Here is a 24,712-nt window from a genome sequence, read left to right on the forward strand (position 1 = left end):
ATAACACCCAGTGCTCATCCCCACAAGTGCCCTCCTCCATGCACGGGGGAGAAGAAGGGGGAAATGGTGGGGGAGGGGGAGAGAGGCAAACCATGAGAGACTCTTGAATGCTGACAAAAACTGAGGACTGATGGATGTGGGGGGGGGAGGGATGGGCATGGAGGAGGGCACTTGTGGGGATGAGCACTGGGTGTTATGTGGAAACTAATTTGACAATAAACTATTTGAAAAAACAAAAAACAAAAAAAATAAAATAAAATAAAATAGATTTAAAAAAAAAAAGACATCCAGCACTAAGGGGTGAAGAATGAGGAGAGACCACTGGGTGTAAGGTTTCTTTTGCGGGTGATGAAAATGCTCTGGGATCAGATAGTGGTGGTTGGCTGCATCACTCAACTCAATGAACAGACTAAAAAACAGTGATTTGGTCCTGAGGGCTGAATGTTCCAATGAACACTCTTTATAAAAGAGACCCTACAGAGCTCCCTCATCCCTTACACCATATGAGAACACAATGAGAAGACAGCCATCTATGAACCAGGAAGCAGACCCTCACAAGACACCAAATCTGAGGGTGCTGTGATCTTAGATGTCCAGGCTCCAGAACTATGAAAAACAGATTTCTGTTGTTTACAAACCAGTCTATGGCACTCTGGTAGAGCCGCTCAGGATTCAGGATTCTAACACCCTGTTCTCTCAAGGTAGAGGGGTTTGTTTACAGCTTTGACCAATACATGACTATTTTCTGAACTTTTTGTTATGGAAATTTTTAAACACATACAAAAACTGAGAGCAGAGTACCATGGAAGTCATGTCCCATCACCCAGCTTCAATGATTATTAACTCATGGTCGGCCTTGTTTCAGGGGATGAACACTCAACACTGAGAAGCAGCTGGAAATTGTTAACCAGGCAACCATCTCCCATCCCACCTCTACCCCCTCCGGTGACTTCTTAAAGGAAAAAGCCCTTGTGGGTATAGAAAGACTGACCTTACCTGCCTCATAGGTTCTGTGAGGAACTCTCACGAGGGCTCCTGAACAGATGTGAGACACCCACATAGGGCTCTATTAGCTTATTTCATAATCACTAGGAATTAAAAGGCAGCTCACTATAGGACAGAGGTCAGCAAACTCCAGCCCACAGGCCAAATGCAGGCTAGCACTGTCTGTTTTTGTGTGATCCGGGATCTAAGAATGTTTTTTATACTGTTATTTATTCATTAAAAATTTTTTTTTTTTAATTTAACGTTTATTTATTATTGAGAGACAGAGCATGAGATAGAGAGGGGCAGAGAGAGGGGGAGACACAGAATCCAAAGCAGGTTCCAGGCTCTGAGCTGTCAGCACAGGGCCTGACGCAGGGCTCGAACTCAAAAACCAGGAGATCATGACCTGAGCTGAAGTCAGACGCTCAACCGACTGAGCCACTCAGGCATCCTTTTAACATTTCTGAGAGACAGAGAAAGACAAAGTGTGAGTGGGGGAGGGGCAGAGAGAGAGGGAGACACAAAATCTGAAGCAGGCTGTCAGCACAGAGCCCTATGTGGGGCTCTAACTCATGCACTGCAAGATGATGACCCAAGCTAAAGTTGGACACTTAACCAACAGAGCCACCCAGTGCCCCTGTTATTTTTTTTTATGTTTATTTTTGAGAGAGAGAGAGAGAGAGAGAGAGAGAGAGAGAGAGAGAGAATGTGAGGGGGAAGGGCGGCTGAAGATCCAAAGCGGGCTATGCACCAACAGCAGTGAGGCTGATGTGGGGCTCAAACCCAGGAACCACAAGTTCATGACCTGAGCCAAAGTCAGGCACTCAACCAGCTGAGCCACCCAGAAGCCCCTGTTTTTTATTTTTAAATGATGACACTTTAAATGGTTATATAAGTGCCTACTTAATAGCCTCAATTTCTCCTTGGCCACAAAGCCTAAATTAGTTACTGTCTGGCCCTTTAAGAAGAGGTCTGCCAACCCCAATACTACCAAGCAGAGAGCAGAGGCTCAAATAACCACCCCTGGTTCAAATCCAGGCTCTGCCTTGTAAGCTTCTTACCCTTCTAAGTTCCTGCTGTCTGAGCATCAACGTGGCAGGCACCACCTAGCTCCCTGAGAAGTGGAGTGAATGGGGCTCAGATTCTGGAAGGATCCCATTACAGGGAGCAAAGCCAAACCCAAATGCAAAGTTCCAGTAAAGAGAGGGGTCCTCTCTCTCCTGTAAGACCACTAAAGAGGGAACACCGGCACACTCTGGGGTCTGCAGTGACTCACTGCACTGGGAGTCAAAGTGCACAGGGAGCTGAGCCTGCCAAACAGAAAGTTGTTTAGGAAAGTGCAGACTTCTGCTGAGGCATCCATGCCCCACTGGAGTGCAGACAGTCAACAGTCTCCTTCCTGCCCTCAAGCCCTCCAGACGGACCAACCCATCCCCAGCACTGGCCAGCTCCAACACAAGATAGTCCCTGCTCCACTGGCAATGAGAATGCTCAAGAAAAGTGTAACAGGGACCAGACAGAGAGCTTCCCGGCAGGCAACAAGCCTGGGACTCTGACCCCAGGTGGGGTCTATGCCAAGCAACAAGGACCAGTCATCTGTAATGAGAGAAAACAATGGCCCCATGGTACCAAATGTCCCTATCATCGCGGTGTGGAGATGTATGCAGGCAACAGGCATGCAGGCAAGCCTTGCTCATCTCAGTGCTAGCCTTAGCACAAGCGTTCCTGACTATGCAGGGCTGTGCTCCGGCTGGCAAGACACCAGCTGGCACTACCAGGCCTCCCCCTGCCAACCACCTGCCTGAATACCATCACCTCCGCCGAGGCAGACAGACACCCTCCACACTGCCCTCATGTCCTCCCACTTCGATCTGGGCCTCCTGCTGTCCATTCTCTGCATTTTAGCACGTTGCCCAAGTGATACCCGCATGGCCTCTGAGCACCTGCTCCCAGCCCAAGGACTAGCCAATGGGCAGAGAAGGAAAATAAAAAATGAACCAGCAGAAAAGCATCATGGTTCCCATTTAAAATTGCATGCAGAGCCAAATCCACCCCTTGGCTCACCACAGGCTCTCTGGACCCCAGTCATTGCAGGCGGCCAGACTCATTGGGGTCTTACAACAAGACTGCTTTGAGACCCCTGCCAAAAAGGTTTTCCAAGTAATGTGCTGGGAGCTCAGAGCAGCATGACTTAATTTTATTTGAAATCACAGAACTAAAAAGGGATCTTAAAGATGCTACTGTGTGGCTTGCTCACTTGCAGGTGGGAATTCAGAGGCCCATGGAGTTTAAATGAGCTACCAAGTATCAGAGCCAATGAAACAGCCAATATAGGCAGCACAGAGCAGAAGGAGTGTGAGCCCCAGCTCTACAATCCATGTACAAGCCAGGACGGCTACAACTCATGAACTGTTGGCTCTCAACAGGACTAAAACAATGAGGTGGATGCCCACCACAGTGTGATGAGACAACTCACCAGCGTCAGAGAACTGTCCATCCCCTTTCCTCCCCAAGCCCTTATACTATGCTGCCCTCCCTCCAACCATGGCCTTGCTGCTGCCCTGACATGGCTTCTGTCAGCTGAGTGTGGCCAGGCAAGCTTCTCTCCCTTCTATAAAATCGTTTTTCTACCATGGAGTTCAACTCCCTTAGAGCTTCCATTAAAGCCAGGCAGGAACTCCATGGGCCAGAATTAACTGGACAATGCTATCTAGTATGCCTAATCCACGGCCAGGATGCGTGGAAGAAAATCTGATGTGCTTTTCCGATTCAGTTACAAGCAACCCAGGGCAGCAATAAACTATCAAGTTTCATGATAAACAAGGGGACAGCGAGTTCTTTCCCCACCAAGAACCACAGAACTGACAAAGAACTAAATGTCACGTAACGAGTGGCCTCAGGAAGCTTCCCAAATAAGAGACTGGATGGGTGTGGCCCCCACTCAGGGCCTCTCCTGATTCAGGACCCATGGGACCTGCTATTTCTGGGGATCATCAAGGAATTAGGAGTTATGATGGGACCCAGTTTAGGGCAGATGCCTCCTAAAAAGCAGACCTTAACCTCAGATCCTGCATCTCTAGACAAAAACCCCAGATAACAATTTTGGATTTTTTTTTTTTGGAGAAAGAGAGAGACAGACAGACCGCAAGTGAGGGAGTGGCAGAGAGAGGGAGACACAGAAGCAAGCTCCAGGCTCCTAGCTATCAGCACAGAGCCCAGCACAGAGCCCAACATGGGGCTCAAACCCACAAACTATGAGATCATGGCCTGAGCCAAAGTCAGATCCTCAACTGACTGAGCCACCCAGGTGCCCCACAATTTTGGATTTTTGAGAGGCGAGTCTCCACAAGGCCTTCCTCCCCTTTCCCCTTGCCTCAGGGGAAGCCTTTTTTTTTTTTTTTTTTAAACCTTCTGATGGAACCACTTCAGTAAAGTCCTATAAAAGGAACAGGGCAAAAAAGAAGTCCAAAGAGAGCAAAGGATTCATTATAAAACCAAGGGTAACCTGGAACAAGACATTCCTGGAAGGTAATTTGGCAGAAGGCATCAAGGGTCTTCAAACCAGGCATACCTCTGACTTGGTAAACCTTCTGACAGATGCCCACCCTCAAGGAAGGAGGCAGAAATGCAAAGAGAAACCCATTATCAGAAGATGTTCACTGAATGTAATGAATGCCACTGAAGTATACAACTTACAATGTGGTACACACAAACAATGGGATATTATTCAGCCTTAGAAAAGAAGGAAATTCTGACACATGCTACACCATGGATGAACCTTGAGGGCATTATGCTCAGAGAAATAAGCCAGTAATACCGTATGAGTCCATTTATAGGAAGTCCCTAAGAATAGTCAAATTCATAGAGACAGAATAGAAGAGCGCCTGTGAGTGGGTGGGGAAGGAAGGCTTGGGGAGTTAGTGCTTAATGGGGAAAGAGTTTCAGGTTTGCAGGATGAAAGGCATTCTGGAGATGGATGGTGGTGGTAGCGGCTGCACAATAATGTGAATGTATATAATACCACTGACCCATACACTAAAAAATGCTTAAAATGATAAATTTTATTACATATGTTTTATCACAATTTCATTTTTTATTGTATTTTACCACAATTTAAAAAATTATTTTTGAGAGAAGGAGAAAGAGCAGGAGCAAGAAAGGGGCAGAGAGAAAGGGGAAAGAGGATTCCCTCTGTGCTGCTGGCAGCAGAGAGCCCAATGCAGGGCTCAAACTCATGAACCATGAGATCATGACCTGAGCTGCTGTCAGACACTTAATTGACTGAGCCACTGAGGTACCCCTGTACACATTATTTTAAATATATATATATACATATATATTTACACATATATACATGCATAAGTATGTATATAAATGAGTGTATATATATATATATATGTGTGTGTGTGTGTGTGTGTGTTTGTTTATTTAGTTAAGCAATCTCTACCCCCAATGTGGGGCTTGAACTCATGGCTCCAAGATCAAGAGTAGCAGGCTCTTCTAACTGAGCCAGTCAGGTGCCCTAAGCTGTATACTTTATTTATTTATTATTATTACTTTTTAATGTTTATTTTTTAGAAAGAGACAGCATGAGCAAGGGAGGGGCAGAACGAGAGGGAGATACAGAATCCAAACAGGCTCCAGACTCTGAGCTGTCAGCACAGAGCCCGATGAAGGTCTCAAACTCACAAACTGTGAGATCATGACCTGACTGATGTCATATGCTTAACTGACTAAGCCACCCAGGTGGCCCTAAACTGTACACTTTAAATGGATGAACTATATGGTATGTGAATTATATCTCAATAAAACTTACATTTAAAAAGGAAAAAAAAAAAGATGCTCCCTGGAGAGCCTGGCTGGCTCAGTCAGTGGAACATGCAGCACTGGATCTTGGGGTTGTGGGCTCAAGCCCCATGTTAAGTATAGAGATTACTTAAAAATTTTAAAAAGATGGTCACTGAAATATTGCAATTATCAGCTACATTCAGTAAAACTTTAAATGTCCAACAAAATTAATAATATAAGATCAGTTAAACTGTAACTATAACTCTATCACAAGGTAACAACGGGAGAAAAAAATAATGTTTATAGGGGAGCCTGGGCGGCTAAGCCAGTTAAGCATCGACTTAAGTTCAGGTCATGATCTCATGGTTTGTGGGTTTGAGCCCCACAATGGGCTCTGTGCTGATGGCTTAGAGCCTGGAGCCTGCTTCAGGTTCTGTGTCTCCTTCTCTCTCTGCCCCTCTGTCTCATACTCTTTCTCTCTCTCTCAAAAATAAACATTAAAAAAATTAAAAGATAATAATGTTTACAGAAATATTTAGTAAAACAAGAAAATGCTCACGCTCACTGACAAAGGCAAGACACTCAAGTAATATAACAATATCTTAGCTACATAAAATTACAGATATGATTTTATAATAAAATCGGAAGAAAAGAAAATCTCCACTAACACTGAGCAGAAACTTGTCTCCCTGAAGTTTCAGATCATTAATAACACGTCAGCCGTCCAAATATGACCTAAAAGAAATCCATGCCCTCTTCCACCTGCCAACCATTTAAAACATATAGCTAGTACTCATGGATTCCTGGAGGTGGATGGTTTTCAACCCTGGCTGCAGATGGAATCACCCACAGAGCTTTTCCAGAAACCCAAGCCGGCTTGGAGGAGGAAATCAAACAGCCATGGGTAACTGTTCATGAAGAGGGGTGACGACTGGATGCTGGGAATGACTGACAGCCAATAAGAAAATGGTTACCTCAGTCCTACAACCACCAGGACCTGGATTTCTGCCAACGGCCTGAATATGGGGGAAACACGGAGCTCCAGATGGGAATGACAGGAGTCTGAGCACTGGGCAACACTTTGACTGTAGCCCTGGGGCCCTGAGCAGAGGACCCAGCTAAGCCATACGCTGACTTCTGACCCATGGACACTGTGAGGTTTCAAAATGAAACAAAGAACCTCACAAACCAGATTCTCTGGGAGTGACCAGCTATGGAGATGTGTGTGTGACTGTTTTAACTACAGCAGAGGCAATCTATGTGGGCTGCTAGGGTGGAGACCTAGCTCTTTCATTCTCTGCCAGGCCAAACACCCCCATTTCCCGTAACGACTCTGCAGACAGCCTTCAGGCTTAGTGGCACTGAGCAGAGTACAACTACGGTGTGCCAAGGCCTGCACACTTCCATCAATACCAGGCAAAACTTGGACACCTAAACATCACGTGCTATCCTGCTGATCCCTGACCCCTAAAAGGTATCAGGAAAATGAAAACCCACAGTCCTTTTCCAAGTGAACCACAGCCCTGCCCAGCCTTTCCAAAACCCCTCTGAACCTTCCAAACAAAACAGCGCTGACAGGGAACAGCCAAGGACAGTACAGGATCCTGACCCACTACTCCTGCCTGGTCTGTGTACCCCAGAGCCTGAGAATCAGGCCAGGCTGGATGTCTGAACACACATTGCAATGCCTGCAAGTTTCTCCTCGGCCTTTGATGTCCAAGGTCATATTTTATGCTCATGTCTAGTCATGCCCAACTTTGAATTCAATAAACAAAAAGTGACCCTCCTCTCCTTAGGAATGGCTCTGATTAATTCACACAATGGAGGGAGCTCAGTGCTTTGGGGCCAGGGAGAAAGAAGAAAAATGAGGAGACATCCATGTGGTGTTCTCTCAGCTGTACCCACCGCCCCCCCACCCCCACCCCAGGGCACTCTGGCTCTGGCAGCCACAACCCTGCCTGTTGTTCCTTAACAGTTTCGCACCTGCAGAATTAGGAAATAGGCCCCTTGCTGGCTTTCTGGGGGCCTGGCTGCCCAGCCCAACACAGCAGACATTTCCTGAGCAGAACAAAGTGCCTCCCCCAGACAGCCAGCAGGCTGGGCCTCAGCCCATTAACCTCCCCAGACTTCCTTGCCAGAGTTTCTGGAACCTGAGACCACAGACTAACGGGGGATAAATAAGCAACCACAGGGCTCATGGGGCTGGGGAAGCCAGGAGATGACAAAGGAATTTGGGGACCAAGTCTCTGACGCTTCTATCTAGAGGTGTGGACATCCTTTTCTAGAGCCATGCAGGTCTACTTCTGGAGCCTCACTCGGCTTCCTAGCCCCCACCCTCCCACCACACACACCTCTAACAGTCCTTCTGGAGTTTTGCCTGCTCTTCATAGAGAAGAATCTGCTGCAGCAACTCACACCATCTGGACACCGAAGAAATACCACAGGAGAGGAAACCACACTTATGCTAATAATCACCACCGGATTTCTTAGAGCCAAATTCTAACAGCGGCTCACCAGCTGCTTTGCGGGGCGAGCGTGGGCCCATCTGACTGCTCTGTGACAAGATGCTGTTCCACAAGGGCCTCCCTACCAGGTACCCATGTACATGGTTGTCTCAGATCCCAGACCATTACTATGACTCACTGGGGCCCCTAAGCCACAGGCTCCATATCTAACAACCCATTAGCACGGGGTTCATCACTGCATTCCTCTCCGACCACGCTCTGCCACCAGCCAAGCCATAGAGACAGGACCCACATGGCTACCCTTTCATTCCCCTCTGTGCCAGCCACAGGGCAGACCTCTCTGTCCCCTCTCAGACCTGCTAAAGGTGGACCCCCATCCCAACCCTTCCAAGCTTGCTTCCTTGCCTCACAGCCACCTTTATCTCTCTCCCCTCCTGATCTTCTCACCCCTTAGTCACCTCCTACCTGCTGGGCCCCAGGGTGAACCCGGTCTAAGTCCTTGAAGCAGGCCACATGCACAGGCGGCCCTCGTGACTAGATGCCAATTAAGCCACATTGCTCCTGGACACTGTTCAAAAGTAACTTGGTCAGTCCTCTGCTGGGGCCACTAACCTCCCCACACATACCTTGATCACCTCCTTGGAGTTCCCACTTGGACTCTGGGACCAAGCATCCATGAGTAGACACTCAGAGTAGAAACCCTGATCCCAAACCCCTGACCCATTTGCCTTTCTGCACATAAACTCCCCTCTTGGCTCAGACTCCTCTCTCTCATGAGACCCTCAAATATGCAAATCCTAGGCCTGCTCCAGCCCTCTTCTCCCTACATACCTACCCTGCTTCTAGTCCTCCTCATCTTTCCTTGCCCGGCCCTTTCTCTTAAAGGTCTGCAGCCTGCTGCCCGCCTCACCCCCGCACTGAGGCCTCTAGCACACCCCTCCCAACCCTCAGGCTTTCTTTTCTTCTGTCACCCCTCCCACTGTCGGCCTGCTCTTGTCTTCCCCATCTTCCCCCCAGCTCCCAACACATCTTCAGGGGCCCCATCTCCCACCAGTCCATTTTGCATGCTCCTGGCAATTGCCTTTCCTGAGGCTAAGCTCCAAAGAGCATCCTCTCCCCTGCTCAACAACCTTCAATCTGCCCCATCACCCTCCAAGAAAGCACAACATCCTCAACCTGGCTTCTGGGTCCTGCAGAACATGACACCAATCCTCTCTGATCCACCCTCAGCTCCTCTGTTGCCCATATTTTATACCAATTCTCCAACCAAAAGGTTCTGCTATTTCCTCAGCACAGTGACTACTTTCCAGCTTCTGAGCTCTTGCCTGCCCTACTCTCTGGCTAGCAACACTCTTCCCCAAGGACATGGGGCAAACGTGAGGCCTCGCTGCCCTCATGCTCTCTGGTATCACTCTCTCCACAGAGCCCCAAGACCTGCCCTATATCATGGTCAAGTGTCAGCTCATCCCTGCTCCTCTCCTGGTCTGCACGCTCCTCACACTCTAGTTAAGGGCTCAGTGTGAACCATCTTCATATTTCCTAGGACAGTGGAAGGGACTAACCCTCCTGAAGAACAGTGTTTTCCCCTCCCCTTTGCCTCTTAAAAAACAGAATACTTTAACACTACTGAACTCTGCACGTAAAGTGGTTAAGATGATACATTTTATATCACATGTAATTTTTTTCCATAATAAAGAAAACAACACTGAAAATGAGGGAAAGAGAAGAGATCAGTGAGACAGGTCCAGCTGGACCCTGGTGCTGTCAAAAGTGGATGAATAGGGGCGCCTGGGTGGCTCAGTCGGTTAAGTGTCCAACTTCGGCTCAGGTCATGATCTCACAGTTCGTGGGTTCGAGCCCCACATCGGACTCTGTTCTGATAACCAGCTCAGAGCCTGGAGCCTGTTTCGGATTCTGTGTCTCCCTCTCTCTCTCTCAGAAATTAAAAATAAATAAATAAATAAATAAGAAAGTGGCTAAATAGCAGGAGGGCTCAGTGTCCTGTGTCCTTTAAGGGGGTTTGAAAAACTGGCAGTGTTTTCTAAATTAAGAAAGCAATTGGAAATAAGGAAGGGAGGGAGGGAAAGAGGAAAGAAGGACGGAAGAAAAGACCTGTGAAGTACATTGTACATTTTAGGTAACAATCCCATGCCTCCAAATACGAACATGGACACGTTCATGGACACTTTCACCCATGTTTCTACAGAAGAAAGTGAAAAGCTTTCAGAAGTCAACATTCACAAGTGAGTTACATTTTCTGGTCTAAGACTTGGGCAAAAAAAAAATAATACTGTTTTGGCACATGCCAGCTTGCGCACACACCTAGAGAATGAACATGCTGTTGTGAGCATCCATCTAAGATAATGCACTGGTCAGGCCACTGGGACTTGCAGCTAACTGGATGATGGCTCTGAGTCTGCTGTGGCGACCTTCGTGCTTTGGAAAGGACAGGAAAGGTGGGCACCTGCATCCCTGGTCTGGCCTGTGCATCCCTAGTCTCACATCACAGTCACTCCATGACAGCAGAGAGGGTTGTGAGACAAAGATCACCTTGTCTATTCAACTGTGGAAGAAGTCCAAATAAGTGGATGGCCTTGAGCCCTGTACCTAAAACCTCGGACAACTCCACCATGGCGGGTCCCTGCTGCTCGCCATGAGAAAAGGCAAACCTCTGCAAATGCACATGCTACCCAAAGCACTGGCTGCTCTTCCTCGAGCAGAGGCTTCAGTCAGCTCAGCCTCTCCGGGGCTTGCTTTCCAGCCACCACCCACGCCCGGCACCAAAAGGCTTGAGGAAGCAGCTCTGGAAACATCATGCTAAGTGAAACAAGCCAGACACAAAAAGACAAATGCTATTATGAGTCTGCTTTTATGAGGTCCCTAGAGCAGAAAGGAGAATGGTGGGTGCCAGCAGCCGGGGGGCAGGGGGAGTGAGGAGCTGCTGTTTAATGGGGACAGAGTTCCCATCTGGGAAGATGAAAAAGTTCTGGAGACGGATGGTGGTGATGGCTGGATGACATTGTGAAAGCACTTAATGCCAACGAACTGGATACTTCAAGATTCAAATGATACATTTTATGTTCTATATATCTCACCACAATAAAAACAGGGTGAGGGGGCAGCACCTAGGGAAAGACCACTGCTGTGAGGTCCACAGATAGAAAGGGCTGCCTCTGAGCAAGCAGGTCCCTCATGGACAGACCCATGAACTGGAGCCTCAGGCTGAATGAGGAATGAAACTGAACTTCCCTGGCTCCTTTCCCTGGTGAGTCCGCAAACTCCCAGCCACCACTTGGCTTCTGGCATCCCGTCCCTCCACCCCCCCCCCCACACCAAAGCCCTTCCCCAAGGAAAAGGAGGCTCCACCAGTCCCTCCAGAACCTCCACACACAGGGCTGACCGAGTTCCCCATGAACCAGCAGAGTGAGCCGGGGCGCAACCACCCGTGTACCAGAACATGGCAGGAACATTACTCAGCTGCCAAAAGGAATGAGGTGTTGCTGCAATGCTATAACATGGAGGAACCCTGAAACCTTATTCTGACACAAAAGGCCATATTACACAATCCCACTCAGGTGAAATGTCCCAAAAAGGCAAATCTACAAAGACAGAAAGTAGAGTAGTGGGTGCCAGGGGCTGTGGGAGAGGGGGGGTCATGGTGGTTAAATGGAGCAGTTTTCTTTTGAGGTGATGGAAAATTTTTCTCAAATTAGACACTGGCGATGGTTGCGTAACTCTGTGAATATACTAAAAAACACTGAATTGTATGCTTTAAACGAGTGAATTCTGTGGTGTGGATTCTACCTCAGCCATTTACGAAAACACTACCACCAGTCAGGAACGTAGCTCCTCATTCACAAGGTGAAGGGAAGGAAACCAGGGAATCGCCTGCCTCCCCTCATCGTAGGCACCAGGCAGGATGGAGACCGCACGTGCCTCTAGGTCTCTAAGCAAGACTCTCTGGAGCTCTCAAAAAGATAGGGACGAGGGGCAGCAGGGTGGTTCAGTTGGTTGAGCATGTGACTTGGGCTCAGGTCGCGATCTCATGGTTCCTGAGTTTGAGCCCTCCATCGGGCTCTGTGCTGACAGCTCAGAGCCTGGAATCTGCTTTGGATTCTGTGTCTCCCTCTCTCTCTGCCCCTCCTCCGCACTCTCTCAAAAATAAACAGACATTTACAAAATAAATAAACATTTAAAAGACAGCAAGTAGGAAAAGAGAAAGAGCTCTGCCAGCCCCAGGTGTGCTACAGGTCCAGCTACCCTAGCCCCTCAGGGAGGGGGTCAGGTGTGGCTGGGGAACAGCAGATGGCAGTGGTCACCATGGGCCACCTGAACTGCCCCCAAGGCCCTGGGGGAACATTACCCGGCTCTTCCCCACACCCCACAGCTCACAATGGGGGCTGGAGCCTCACCACTCACCCACTTCAGGGGCTGCCCCGCACACCTCAGAGGCACCCAGCCATGGCTGTTGCCAGCTCTCCAGAATCCTCCCTAACTGTACACAAAGCAACACCCTCTGGTCTGTGCAGCCTTAGGCAACTGCAGATAGAGACTGCCTATGCCAAAGCATTAGTACTTTTCAGAGCTTCCTGTCTTCCTCCTTTATTTCCTATTAAAATAAGAAAGTCTGTGGTTTTCATTTCCTCTCTTGAGCCCTCACAATCACTGAAAGTGAGAACAAAGTGGTTCTAACCCTTTCCTCCACCAAGTTGGAGGTGAGGGCGCTCTATGAGAAAAATCAAGAGGTCTCTCTCTTCCTCCAGCCTCTAGCTGCTGAGGCCTCCAGAAGTCACAGCGTCACATAATCAGGAACACTGCAAGAGGGGTGGATGTGGCCCCAGCATAGAGGGCTCAGCATGATGACTCATCACAGCAGAGGAACTAGCTAACTTCATTTGGGGTCAGGACGCAGAAAAGATACACGCTGTACATTTAAGATGTAAGAATTCCACTCAACCCCCAAGGACATACTATGAGAAGGAAAAGAGGGGGCCCATGGCCGTGGCAGACCCCTGGGACCCCCCTGGAGCTCACACTGGACACCCTTGCTGAGCCAAGCGGGTAAAATGGCCTGCAACTACTGAATTATGCATTTCTACTTTAAAATCTCTTGCTAAATGGCATTCAATCAACCTGCATTAGATGCCTGAGAGAGTGACTCCATGAGACTAGACAGGGAGCCAGACCCTCAGGGACCATTCGCCCTGTGCACTCATGCTCCCTCAAAACCTCCCAAGGAAGGGGTCATGGTCTCCAGCCCACAGAATTAACACTCTGTGCAGGACCACACCCTGGATCTACCTTTAATGTCTGCATCCCCCCCCACCCCCCCAAGATTAGGTTGATACATGTTGCCTCTAGATCACTTTTAGAATATCTATCTCATCACTTGCAAAGATATATGTATATAAATGATATGCAGAAAATCTCTCCTGCTCTACTGGCATGCTAAATGACTCAAGCAGCATACATATTTTTTTAATGTGTATTTATGTATTTTGAGAGAGACAGAGAGTGAGAAGGGGAGGGGCAGAGAAGGAGACACAGAATCCCACGCAGGCTCTGCATGGTCACCACAGAGCTCCACACGGGGCATGAACCCACGAACCATGAGATCATGACCTGAGCTGAAATCAAGAGTCAGACACTTTAACTGACTGAGCCACCCAGGAGCCCCTCCAGCAGCGTATTTTAAAAGGAGCATGTCAAGCCTTTAAAATGAAGTCAATCTTCAAAGGCTCTTAAGGCAACAGAAGTACTTCGAGTGGAGGACCCCCTTGGCCTGCTCTATTCCTGGATTTGCTGTGGCTGGAGCAGCAGGTCTCTCCCTCTCCTGCTAGTGGCCCCTTGCATCTCCTGGTCAGCCAGAGACAGGTCCTTCCTAGAGATCCCTGGGCCATGCGCTGACCCTCCATGCATGTAGCCAGCATCTCTGTCACATCTTCCCAGCCAGGAACTGTCCCCCTGCACCTCTTGGAACCTGCTCACAGCAGAGCACCGTCAGCGTCCACCAACCCCCACTCTCAGCCCTTGACCATTGGGTAGAAAAGGCAGACAGACGGGCAGTGTCCTCGAACATTTTTATCCGCTTGGGCCCTTTACCACATGACTCGCTACAGGAATGAATCTTAGCAAAATGCCCCAGGAGGACGTAAGGAGAGTGAGGAAACTTCCTGAGAGATTTGCAAAATAACAGAGAAAAAGGACATTTCTTAGGTAGCTGATACATTCACGGACTTGCCTGAAGGCTGGGACCAGACGATTCCTATCACAGCACTTGGCTTTATGTGTCTGTCTCACCAGCAGACTGAAAATGACCTGCTGGGAAGCCTGTCGCCTGATACTCAGCACCATTCCTGCTTGAAACGTGTTTGCTGAACATCCCTTCCACCTACTGGGCGGGGGTCACTCTGTGCCCATTCTCCTGTGATTGGCATCATCCCACAGTCTGAGGAGAGAGGCTAGCACCAGCCCCTCCACTGACTGCCTGACATTGGGCAGGTGTGTGTGTCTCACACCCCCTCAGATACAGTCAGTTGATGGCATATAATTAAGTTCATAATCTTGCTCCAGCCACGTCACAAGAATGTTTTGAGGGCACATGAAACAGCCTCCACCGAAGGTGTAGTTACTACACAGGTGGGGCATCACAGTCTTCCTGCACCAACCTCAGCAGAAGCATCTTTGAACCCCCCAGTCATCTCTCCCTTGGGCGCCAGCCGCCAACCCTGGCATTTTGCAAGGTTGCAGTAGCAAGCACTGGAATCGAAGATGGCTAATGAGTAGGCCCCAGTCTGAGGATTTGGAAAGCTCTCTAAGGTTGAGCAGGGGGAGAGCAAGCCTCACCAAAGAAGGAAAAATAATCTCCAGATAATTTCCAAAGCTAACAAGTTTCCTTTCTGGGGCACCATTGGGGCCCCTGAAAATCCAATGCCACTTATCTGATGGGGTTAAGCAGGATTAAGAACAGGGAAGGTTCTGAGCAAACGGAGGCCTCAGAGAAAGGGTTTCATTTCTGTCTCTGACCCACAAACATCCAAAAACCCCAAGACACAGACAGATCTACATGGGCTCCGGACACCACTATCTCACTGAACATGGTTAAGAGCCTAGACTGAGGCATGTCCAAGGACACCAAGGTAGGACCTTGTCTTAAGGATTTCACTACCCTGGAGAAGGAAGTCAGAGAGACACAAGAGTAACAGGAAATAGCTACAAACATACAGTGGAAGAAAGATATATAGTTAGGGAAGGCGCCAGGACATCACAAAAGTTTTGTTTTAGTGTGTTAGTTTTTATTTTACTTTTTTTTTTAATGTTTTATTTATTTCTGAGACAGAGAGACAGTGTGAGCAGGGGAGGGTCAGAGAGAGAGGGAGACACAGAATCTGAAACAGGCTCCAGGCTCTGAGCTGTCAGCACAGAGCCTGACGCAGGGCTTGAACCCACGAACCGTGAGATCATGACCTGAGCCGAAGTCGGACGCTTCAACCGACTGAGCCACCCAGGCGCCCCTATTTTACTTTTTTTTTTAATTAAAAAAAGAATGTTGTGTGTGTGTTAGTTTTTAAAGACAAAGCCCCTGGAGATTAGCCTTTCCACAAATCCGTGGATAAAGGCAAGAGAGAATTTCCATGGAGACAATGCCCAGCACACAGCAGATGCTTAATAAACACTTTGGAGTGACTGAATGGAGAGAGGTGGTTGCCTTGGTAACAGAAAGCTAGGTAGAAATCAGGATAAAAAAGATATGGGAAGAGCTATGTTAACAACCCAAAATTTTAAGGAAAAAAAATTGAATAGGACAAAAGGATCTTAGGATAACGGGGTCCAACCACATTGTAAGATGTGGCAACCCATGGAACTTTAGGACACAGCTCTCCTGATGCCAGGCTGTGTTTTGTTGGCTCTCCGAGTCTCCTGTAACACCGTACGATGCATTATTCAAATTCTTCCTGAAACACAGCTGGTGAGGCCAGCACAGGTTCCATCTCTCACTGCCATGGCAGCCTTTCCTCTGTTGCCCAATGAGGGACTCATGGAATGTTGTGGGCTGAACTGTGTTCCCCTCGCAAACTCATATGTTGAAGCCCTAATCCTCAGAACTTCAAAACATGACTGCATTTGGAGATGGGGGTCTTTAAAGAGGTGATTAAGTTAAAATGAGGTAGTTAGGGTAGTACCTAACTCGAAAGGACTTGTGTTCTTATAAGAAGAAGATATTTTGGACACACAGAGAGAGACACCAGGGGTGCACAGGCAGAGAGGGATGACCATGGGAAGAGGCAGTGGGGCGGAGGGAGGGCAATAGGGGGGCATTTGCAAGCCAAGCCAAGGACAGAGGCCTCCGAGGAAACCAATTCTGCCAGCACCTTGATCTTGGACTACCAGCCTCTAGAAATAAAAATTCCTGTTATTTAAACCATCCAGTCTGCTGTTTTGTTATAGAAGCCCTAACAACTAATACACTGGGCCACTTCACAAACATGGGTGTAAAAGCCAAGGAAATATCACCATCACTAACAGGTGTTTTCCTAAAGAGAACATACCTATTAAGGGCCAGAAATGGGAATTAAGGATGAGACAACTGCTCCCGGCGACTTCAAAACACTACCTGAGTGAAACAAACCACACACAGAAGGACAGATATTACAGGATTCCACTTATATGAGGGACCTAGGATGAGCCAATTCACTGGGACAGAGAGTAGAGTGGGGGTTGCCAGGGCCTGGGCTGGAGAGAAGATGCGTTAGTGCTGAATAGGGACAGAGTTTCACTTTTGCAAGATGAAAAAGTTCTGGATATGGATGACAGTGATGGTTGCACAATGTGAAGGTATTTAATGACACTGCATGGTAAACTTAACAATCGGTTAAAATGGTGCATTTTGTTAGCTATGTTTTACCACAAGAAAAAAAATAAACCTATCACATGTCATACAAGTAACATTTTTCTTAATTTTATTTTTTTGAGAGACAGAAAGCAGGGGAGGGACAGAAAGAATCCCAAGCAGGCTCTGCATTGTCGGCACAGAGCCTGACGAGGGGCTTGAACCCACAAAGTATGAGATCAGATCTAAGCCAAAATCAAGAGTCAGACACTTAACCAACTGAGCCACCCAGGGCTCCCTGCTTAAGTAACATTTTAATATAAATTACTACATTGCTTTCAAAGCAAAAAAACCCCAAAACACAAAAAAAACAAAAAACACCCTCAAAACAAAATCCTACACAACTGTATTCTAGTCAGGGAGAGGGACCCCAATGAAATTCATAATAAATAAAGCCACCAACCCTACCTCTTAAGCCTTGATCTAAAAGCAGCCACAGTCAAAACTCAGGCCTACTGTTTGACAACCTGAGCACACTTGAAAATGCCCATCCATTCATTGTGAAAGAGAACCCTCTCAAACCACAGGGGTGAGCTGCAGATGGGGCCTCAGGTGTTGTCGGGTCTTCTCCCAAGTGGGCTGAGCTTATGGCTCACCTGGACATTTGTCCTAGTAAAGACAGCAGTCACATACACAGGGCCACAGGACTCCTGGCCAGGGTGGGGAGGTAGCTATTGAAGCCTGAGACAAAAGGGAGGATCGCAAAAGGCACATTCCCCTGAAGCCATGCAAATCGACAGCATTCCCAGCTAGCTCCTTATTTAATGAATTATCTAGTGAAACATTCCAGAGTATTTCATTCTATTCCCAAAACAAAGAAGTTATCCTTCCAGAATCAGAAAACCCTTTTAATATTTGAACTAGACTCTGCTTCCACCCTGTTGATGAGTCAATGGTCTCAGACTTTACCTGACTGGTTCCGTCCACTCTGCCTCTGCTCACGGAGAGAAGCCTGTACTCAGTTCAAAGGTGACCACAGGCTCTGATGTAAAGAGATGATGATCAAGTCAATGCAAGGCCTGCATGACCTTTTCCTGGCCCAGAGTTACTCAATCTAACTGGTGGCTGATCCAGTCAATCACCCAAGGGGAAAACAATGATCATTCTAGTGACAACATACTGCCACAATCCAAAGAGAAAATTAAACTGCTTAACAGAGATGTGAAAGTATAAGGCAGCAACTCACATGAAAGCTCATAAAGAAACACAAGACATGGAGTCAGGTCTCATGAATAACACTTGGAAAGGGATCTCAGAGCTGAGTGTTCAGATCAAGAATTCCTCAGACCTGCAGGGCACCTGGCTGACTCAGTTGGCAGAGCATGTGACTCTTGATCTTGGGGTTATAAGTTTGAGCCTCTCATTAGGTGTAGAGATTACTTAAAAATAATTTTAAAATCTTAAAAAATAATAACTCCTCAGACCTAAAAGAGTAAAGGATCTTGGATCGTCTGGTCTCTCTTATGAAAGGGCTCACCAAAGCTCTAGGAAAGGGAAGTTCAAGGACAGGGACAGAGTTAAAGATGTACAGCAGATAAGATGCTTCCCAACTTCTCAACTCCCCAACCTAACCCCATAGCTGTGAAAAGGAGGAAGGGACATTCCAGTAAGTGCTATGTGTACAGCTCTGAGCCAGACTCTCTGGGAGATCCGGGAATGAACTAGAGATCTTTGCCTTTAAAATACAACATGGGGGGGCACCTTGGTGGCTCAGTCAGTTAAGTGTCCGACTTCAGCTCAGGTCATGATCTCACGGTTCATGGGTTCAAGCCCCGCATCGGGCTCTGTGCTGACAGCTAGCTCAGAGCCTGGAGCCTGTTTCAGGTTCTGTGTCTCCCTCTCTCTCTGACCCTCCCCTGTTCATGCAGTCTCTCTCAGAAATAAATAAAACGTTAAAAAAAAAAAACAAAATACGACACAGTCTGTTCTACCATGTGGATGAACCTTGAGGATACTATGCTAAGTGAAATAAGCCAGACACAGATGGACAGATACAGTATGATTCTGTTTATATGAGGTATTAAGAGTAGTCAAATCATAGAAACAGAACGCACAGTGGTGGTTTTCAGGAGCTCAAGGAGAGGAAATGAGGAACTGTCATTCAGTAGGGAGAGAATTTCAGTTGGGGAAGATGAGAAGAGTTCTGGAGATGGATGGTAGTGATGGTTACACAGCAGAATGAATGTGCTTAATGCCACTGAACTAGACACTTAAAAATGGCTAAAATGACTTGACGGAGGACCAAGGGGGAGAAGAAGGGGGGAAATGGTGGGGGAAAGGGAGAGAGGCAAACCATGAGAGACTCTTGAATGCTGACAAAAACTGAGGACTGATGGATGTGGGAGGGAGGGGGGAGGGGCATGGAGGAGGGCACTTTGGGTATGAGCACTGAGTGTTATGTGGAAACTAATTTGACAATAAACTATTTGTAAAAAAAAAAAAAAAATGGCTAAAATGAAAAAAAAAAAAGGCTAAAATGGAAAAAATGGCTAAAATGGGTTAAGATGGTAAATTCAGTTATATATATTTTATCGCAGTAAAAATAAATAAATAAATAAACAAACAAACAAACCACAGTCCAGAGTCACAGAGGGCTGACATGGGTGCCCCCGAGCAGTGCTCCCACTGCTCCTTGGGGCAGCCAGCTTTCCCCACCCTTTGCCACGAGCATGTGCTGACAGGCAAGGCCTCTCTCCAGTGCTGCTGCCTCCGGAAGCTTCCCTGATCTCACTCTGGCCACATAAATGGTGTGTATGTGTGCTCCTGTCTCCCATCAACCTGTAAGCTCCCAGATGGCAAGGCTACACTCTCTCCTTCTATGTAGCCTGCATGGTAGAAAGCGAAGGGTTTGCACACAGCAGGGCTTATGGCCGATGGGCCCTGAGTGTGTGTAGGGGAAGCACCCATGGACCAATTCAGTCATGATTTTCAGGTGTAGTGTAGGGTGATGCAAAAAACACCCTAAGGTGGCCACATTCCGGAAGGAATGCATTTGCATTCCCAGAGGGACCTGGAACCCCTGGAATCCCAGCTCTGCCACTTCCTGGTTTCATCCTTAGCTATGGCTGGGCAGACCCATCACAAGGTGATGTAAGAGCCTGTGAGGGGCCCTGCATGAGGTACACTGCTCCCATGCCTGGTAGAAAGTGGCAAGTGGTCATTTCAGCTTCTTCCCTCGACACCAGGGGCCCTCAACTCAAAAATATGAGAGCATACACATCCAAAAGGATGCTAAGGCTATTAGATCTGGGTCTCCATGTCTGCTGCTGCTGTGAAAAACTAGGGTGCTTCCACTCCCTCCCACACAGTGATTTTCCTCTTTGTCCCTCTGCAGGGTGCAGCCCTGCCCAAGCAGGCCCCACGGCTGTCTAAAAAACATCAGTAAACAGTTCAGAAAGAGACAAATGGCTTTGCCAGCACAGGCTCCCTCCTTCCCCTCCAGCCACTACCCTCAGAGGAGTGCTGAGGACAGAGATGAAGACTCCCAGAGCTAAAACCACCAGTTTCAAAACCTAACAGGAGAGAGAACATGGGGCCTTGAGGACAATTAGAGAAAGATCCAGAAAGTCCTAAGAGTGGGGTCCAAGTTGTAAAATTACCCCCTCAGCCATTTACTGAGGGCCTACCATGGGTTACACACAGAGCTAGGGTCTCGTCCTGGCAGCAGCTATATGAGAGGGAGGCCAGAGTCGAAGACAAGGGGAAGAGCATCCGAAGGGTGACCTACTGAAAACACATTCAGTCTGACCGGTCCCCACTTTCTGGAAATTGAGAATTCACCATCAGCAAGAAAATACCATTTCAGATTGCAGGTCTCCATGAAAACCTCTCATTTTCTTTATTGAGCATGTTCTCCCACATCCTGGTACTGAGGGCCAGTTCAAGCTGGCTCGCTCCATCGACAGCTGGCCAGACAAGGCTTGTGCCCGGTGACAACAGGGAAATCCTCCAGACCCCAGAAGAGCCGCTCTGCCTACAAAGCAGGCTTCTAAATAACAACCTTTCTACCCCCAGCAAGAGACCCAGGAGACGCAGCTGGGTCAGGCTGCAGGTCTGAGCAGCCAGCCATAGCCACCCCCAGCTGCAAATGGAAGATCAGCAACTGAATGTATCTAAAACAAACAGGACAGAACACTGATCACAAAAAGGCCTCTTGACAGAGCCAAAAATAGCCTTACTTGTTTCAAGAGGATTCTCAGGATCAAAGCACATACAACTCCATCAGCAGAAAAAGAAAAATCAATGGAGCGGAAAACCAGATCAGCTCAACAGGGATGAGGACTCCAAGAAATTCCTTACAGTCTCTCTCTCTCTCTCTCTCTCTCTCACACACACACACACACACACACACACAGCCACCCAAATCCCACACCCACCCACCCTCTTCTTACTCAAATCTTACGAACTGTGACTGGATCTTAAAACCCAGTCCTATCACCCCCAAAGTTATATACACAATTCTAGAGGTTTGATCTTAGGCTCAAGAGTCAGACCACAGATTAGGAGATCAAAATGAGCACCAATATCCACTCATCCTTGGGAAGACAAGGAAGCAAGAGCGCACTGAAGGATCAGAAAATGGAGCTGGGGTAAGATGCACACAAGAGCCTATGGGTAAGTAATGATGGGTGATGTCTGCCATCAAAGCCAGGCAAATCAGAACAGGTGTGGCTGTGCTTCAGCCCTGGATAAAATCTTCACCCCCATCGATTTTCAGTGGCCCACTGAGTCAGAACTGCCTGTCACCTCACTTCCTCCTAATTCCCATTTTCACCTGCTCTGACTTGCATTCGGGCTGATGGTTAGCAAGCGTGACACTTTGGCTTGGGAGCAGCTAGCACACCTTGGGTTCCCCAGACGTGTCTCAAAACTCTTCCAGGTCAGGAACAGTCGGGGTGGCAGGGAATTCCCAAGACACATATCAATCTCTATTGAAAACACCCGATCCAGACAGCAGAGATGGCCTCCTCTTAATACCATCCCCACTGCCTAGAGTGCTGTGATTAAAGGGCAAGGAGACCACCACCCAGGGCACCATGGTCCCAACCCAGAATACTCTCACAAGAAGCATACCACTCTAGAACCAAAGGAACAGCCACCTACCATCCCTACACACTGGCCCTCCCAACCCAACTGCAGTCCAAACACCCGGAATCTGCATTCAGGAGAAAGTGGGGGGGATGGCATTTGTTCAGGAGCAGCATGAATCCTTCCTGTCCACAACAGCATGTGAAAATCAGTCCAAAAAGGTATCTATCTATTTCTCCCCTGCCAACGACCCCTTTTCTTCTCCGGCCAGAGTGCAAGTGTGCCCACCCAAGGTGGTGGAGGTACCCACCTGCGTCTCCCTGGAAGGTGCCATCCTGAGGCAGCCTGCCGGATAAGCTGTCCCCATCGCTGGGCCAGATCTGCCCCGTCTTGCGGACGCCCACGATGGTGGCCTCCGACACGATGACCTGGCCCTGCCGGTGCCGCTTCTGGCACTGCGGCGTCGGGGGGCTGCTGCTGTCAAAGGACTGCTGTGAGTTCTGTGAGGGTGACCGGCTCTTGTCTCGAAACATGCGGTAGGTGGTGGGGCTGGGGGACACTCGGCTCGACTGGCCCGAGGAGAAGTCCTCCTCGCTGGAGGTGAGGTTCTCGTTAGAGCTGCAATCTGGGGTGTAGCCGCCTCCGCTGTCCTCAAAGCTCCGAGGGGAATAGGACCTGCGGGGCCAGGTAAGGCGCTTTTCCTGCTCCGAGGTGCTCTGGCTACGCAGAAGCGGGCTCTTGCCCTCCCCTTCCATCATCATACCTCCAACGTAGATGCTCTGGTAGGGCTGGTACTCCAGGGGTGGCCAAGAGGGTCTGCTGCCGCCGTTGGCGTTGATCAGGTTGTCTTTCAGGAAGCGGGGGTTCAGCTCTGCGTCCTCGTAGTCGCCGTCGAGGCCGCAGCTGCTCTCCGAGGTACGGCCCCGGTAAGAGGACCTGGGCGCGTCCCCCAGGCTCGGCCCGGTGCCGTGCTGAGACTTCTTACGCTCCATCTGCATTGCTTGGCTGCCCAGAGAGCTGATCCGGTCCGACACTTCTTTGTCGTTGACCTTCACCAGGCCGCGCTCGTGATGAAATTCGACGTTTACGTAGAAGGGCTTCTCGGTGTCCGCCGCCCCAGGCTGGCCGTGGCCCTTGCGAATCCTCTCAAAGTTGGACCTGAGCGCCGCCACGCTGGTGGGGGGTCCGCGGTCTTCCCGGTCCGCGGTCGCGAGGGCCCCGGGCCTGCGGGCGGCCCCGGGCCTGGCCTTGCTCGGGGAGCCCTCTCCGTCGGGTCGGGCCTCGGGCTCCTCCGCGGGCGGCGGGTCCGTGCCGTCAGCCGACGCGGGCTGCGGGCGCTGTGCGGACAAGCGGGGCTCAGCGGCGCCGTCGGGAGGCTGCGCCGCGCGTCGGAAGCCCCAGCGCTGCCGGTCGTAGCTCTTCTTCTCCTTTGCCAGCAGCGTCTGCAGGTAGATCATGCGGAAGCGCTCCTGGTTCACCTCCTGCTCCAGGCGACGGATGGAAGCCTTGCAGCGTTCCAGTTCCTGCTCGATGTCGCCCACCGAGCGCAGCTCCATGCGCGGCGGCTCCGAGTCCGGGAACTGCGCCTTCCACGCCTCAGCGAAGCCCACCGGGTCCACCATGGCGCGGCCGGCCTCACCTGCACCGCCCGGCTGCGCGCGGGGCCCGCCTCAGTGGTGGCTCGGCGACCTCTCCAGGCCCGGTCCCAGGCGCCGGGCGGCCCCCATGTCCCCGCGCGGCGGTGGCGACGGCGGCGGGCGAACAATGCCCGCCCCCTCCCGGGCGGCAGGTGAGGCGGCGGGCTCGGCTCCCCCGGGCGGCGCGGGGCGCGGGGGAGGGCGCGCGCGAGGGGGGTCGGGCGCGCGCGAGGGCGGGGGAAGGGCGCGGGGCTGCGCGCGCCGCTATTGTGTGCGGGGCTTCTTCGCGCGGCGCGGCGCGGCGCGGGCGCTGCCCTCCGCTCGGCCCGGCGCCGCTAGCCCATAGCCGCCGCCCTTACGCTCCTCTGCTCTGGCTCCCGCGCCGCGCCTCGCCCGGGCCGCTGCTGCCTCCCGGGCGCTGCGCTCGACCCGGCCAGCTCTCGCCGCACTCCAGCCCGGCCCGCACTCGGCGCCGCAGGAAGGGGAGGGCCGGGGGGCGGTGGCCGTGGCGCGGCTGACGGAGCCGGGCGGGCCTCTTAAAGGGGCCGCGCCGAGGGCTGCGGGTAGAGGGGACAGGGGGAGGGGCTGCTGAGAGGCCGCGCCCCCACCCAGACCCTGCCGTCACTCGGTCTCCGCGCTTGGGGAAACTCTGTCCCGCGCAGTGGCGAACCTGACTGTCCTAAGCAGAGGCCCTGGCGAGTTCTGCACTCCTGGAACAAAAACACCTGGATCCTCACTTCCCCACAGCCCGGCAGCCACTCTCCAGCTTCGGGGCTGAGCGCTCTAGGGGCCACCCTTCGGGCCCCTATGCGCACAGGAGCCTGGAATGGAAGGTCACCTAGGAAAGCACGGTGGGCTTGGCTGGGCCGCCAAGACCAACAGCGCCTATGTGCCAACGGCCCCCAGCACTGTGGACT

General features: G+C 50.0%; 1 protein-coding gene across 2 annotated transcripts in view; it reads right to left on the reverse strand.

Moving 5' to 3' along the window:
* BCR (BCR activator of RhoGEF and GTPase) overlaps positions 1-24,259 on the reverse strand; it is a 123,980-nt gene extending 99,721 nt beyond the window's left edge. The window contains exon 1 of one of the 2 annotated variants that reach the window (XM_039222156.1): positions 22,469-24,259. In XM_039222156.1, the coding sequence (XP_039078087.1) occupies positions 22,469-23,780 (1,312 nt within the window). In that variant the 5' untranslated portion in view covers positions 23,781-24,259. The remainder of the gene's footprint in view (positions 1-22,468) is intronic. The other variant, XM_039222155.1, reaches the window with a different exon arrangement.
* Positions 24,260-24,712: the final 453 nt, after the last annotated feature.

Source organism: Hyaena hyaena, unplaced genomic scaffold (assembly GCF_003009895.1).
Source record: "Hyaena hyaena isolate Hyena2069 unplaced genomic scaffold, ASM300989v1 scaffold_1080, whole genome shotgun sequence".
Taxonomy (NCBI): Eukaryota; Metazoa; Chordata; class Mammalia; order Carnivora; family Hyaenidae; genus Hyaena; species Hyaena hyaena.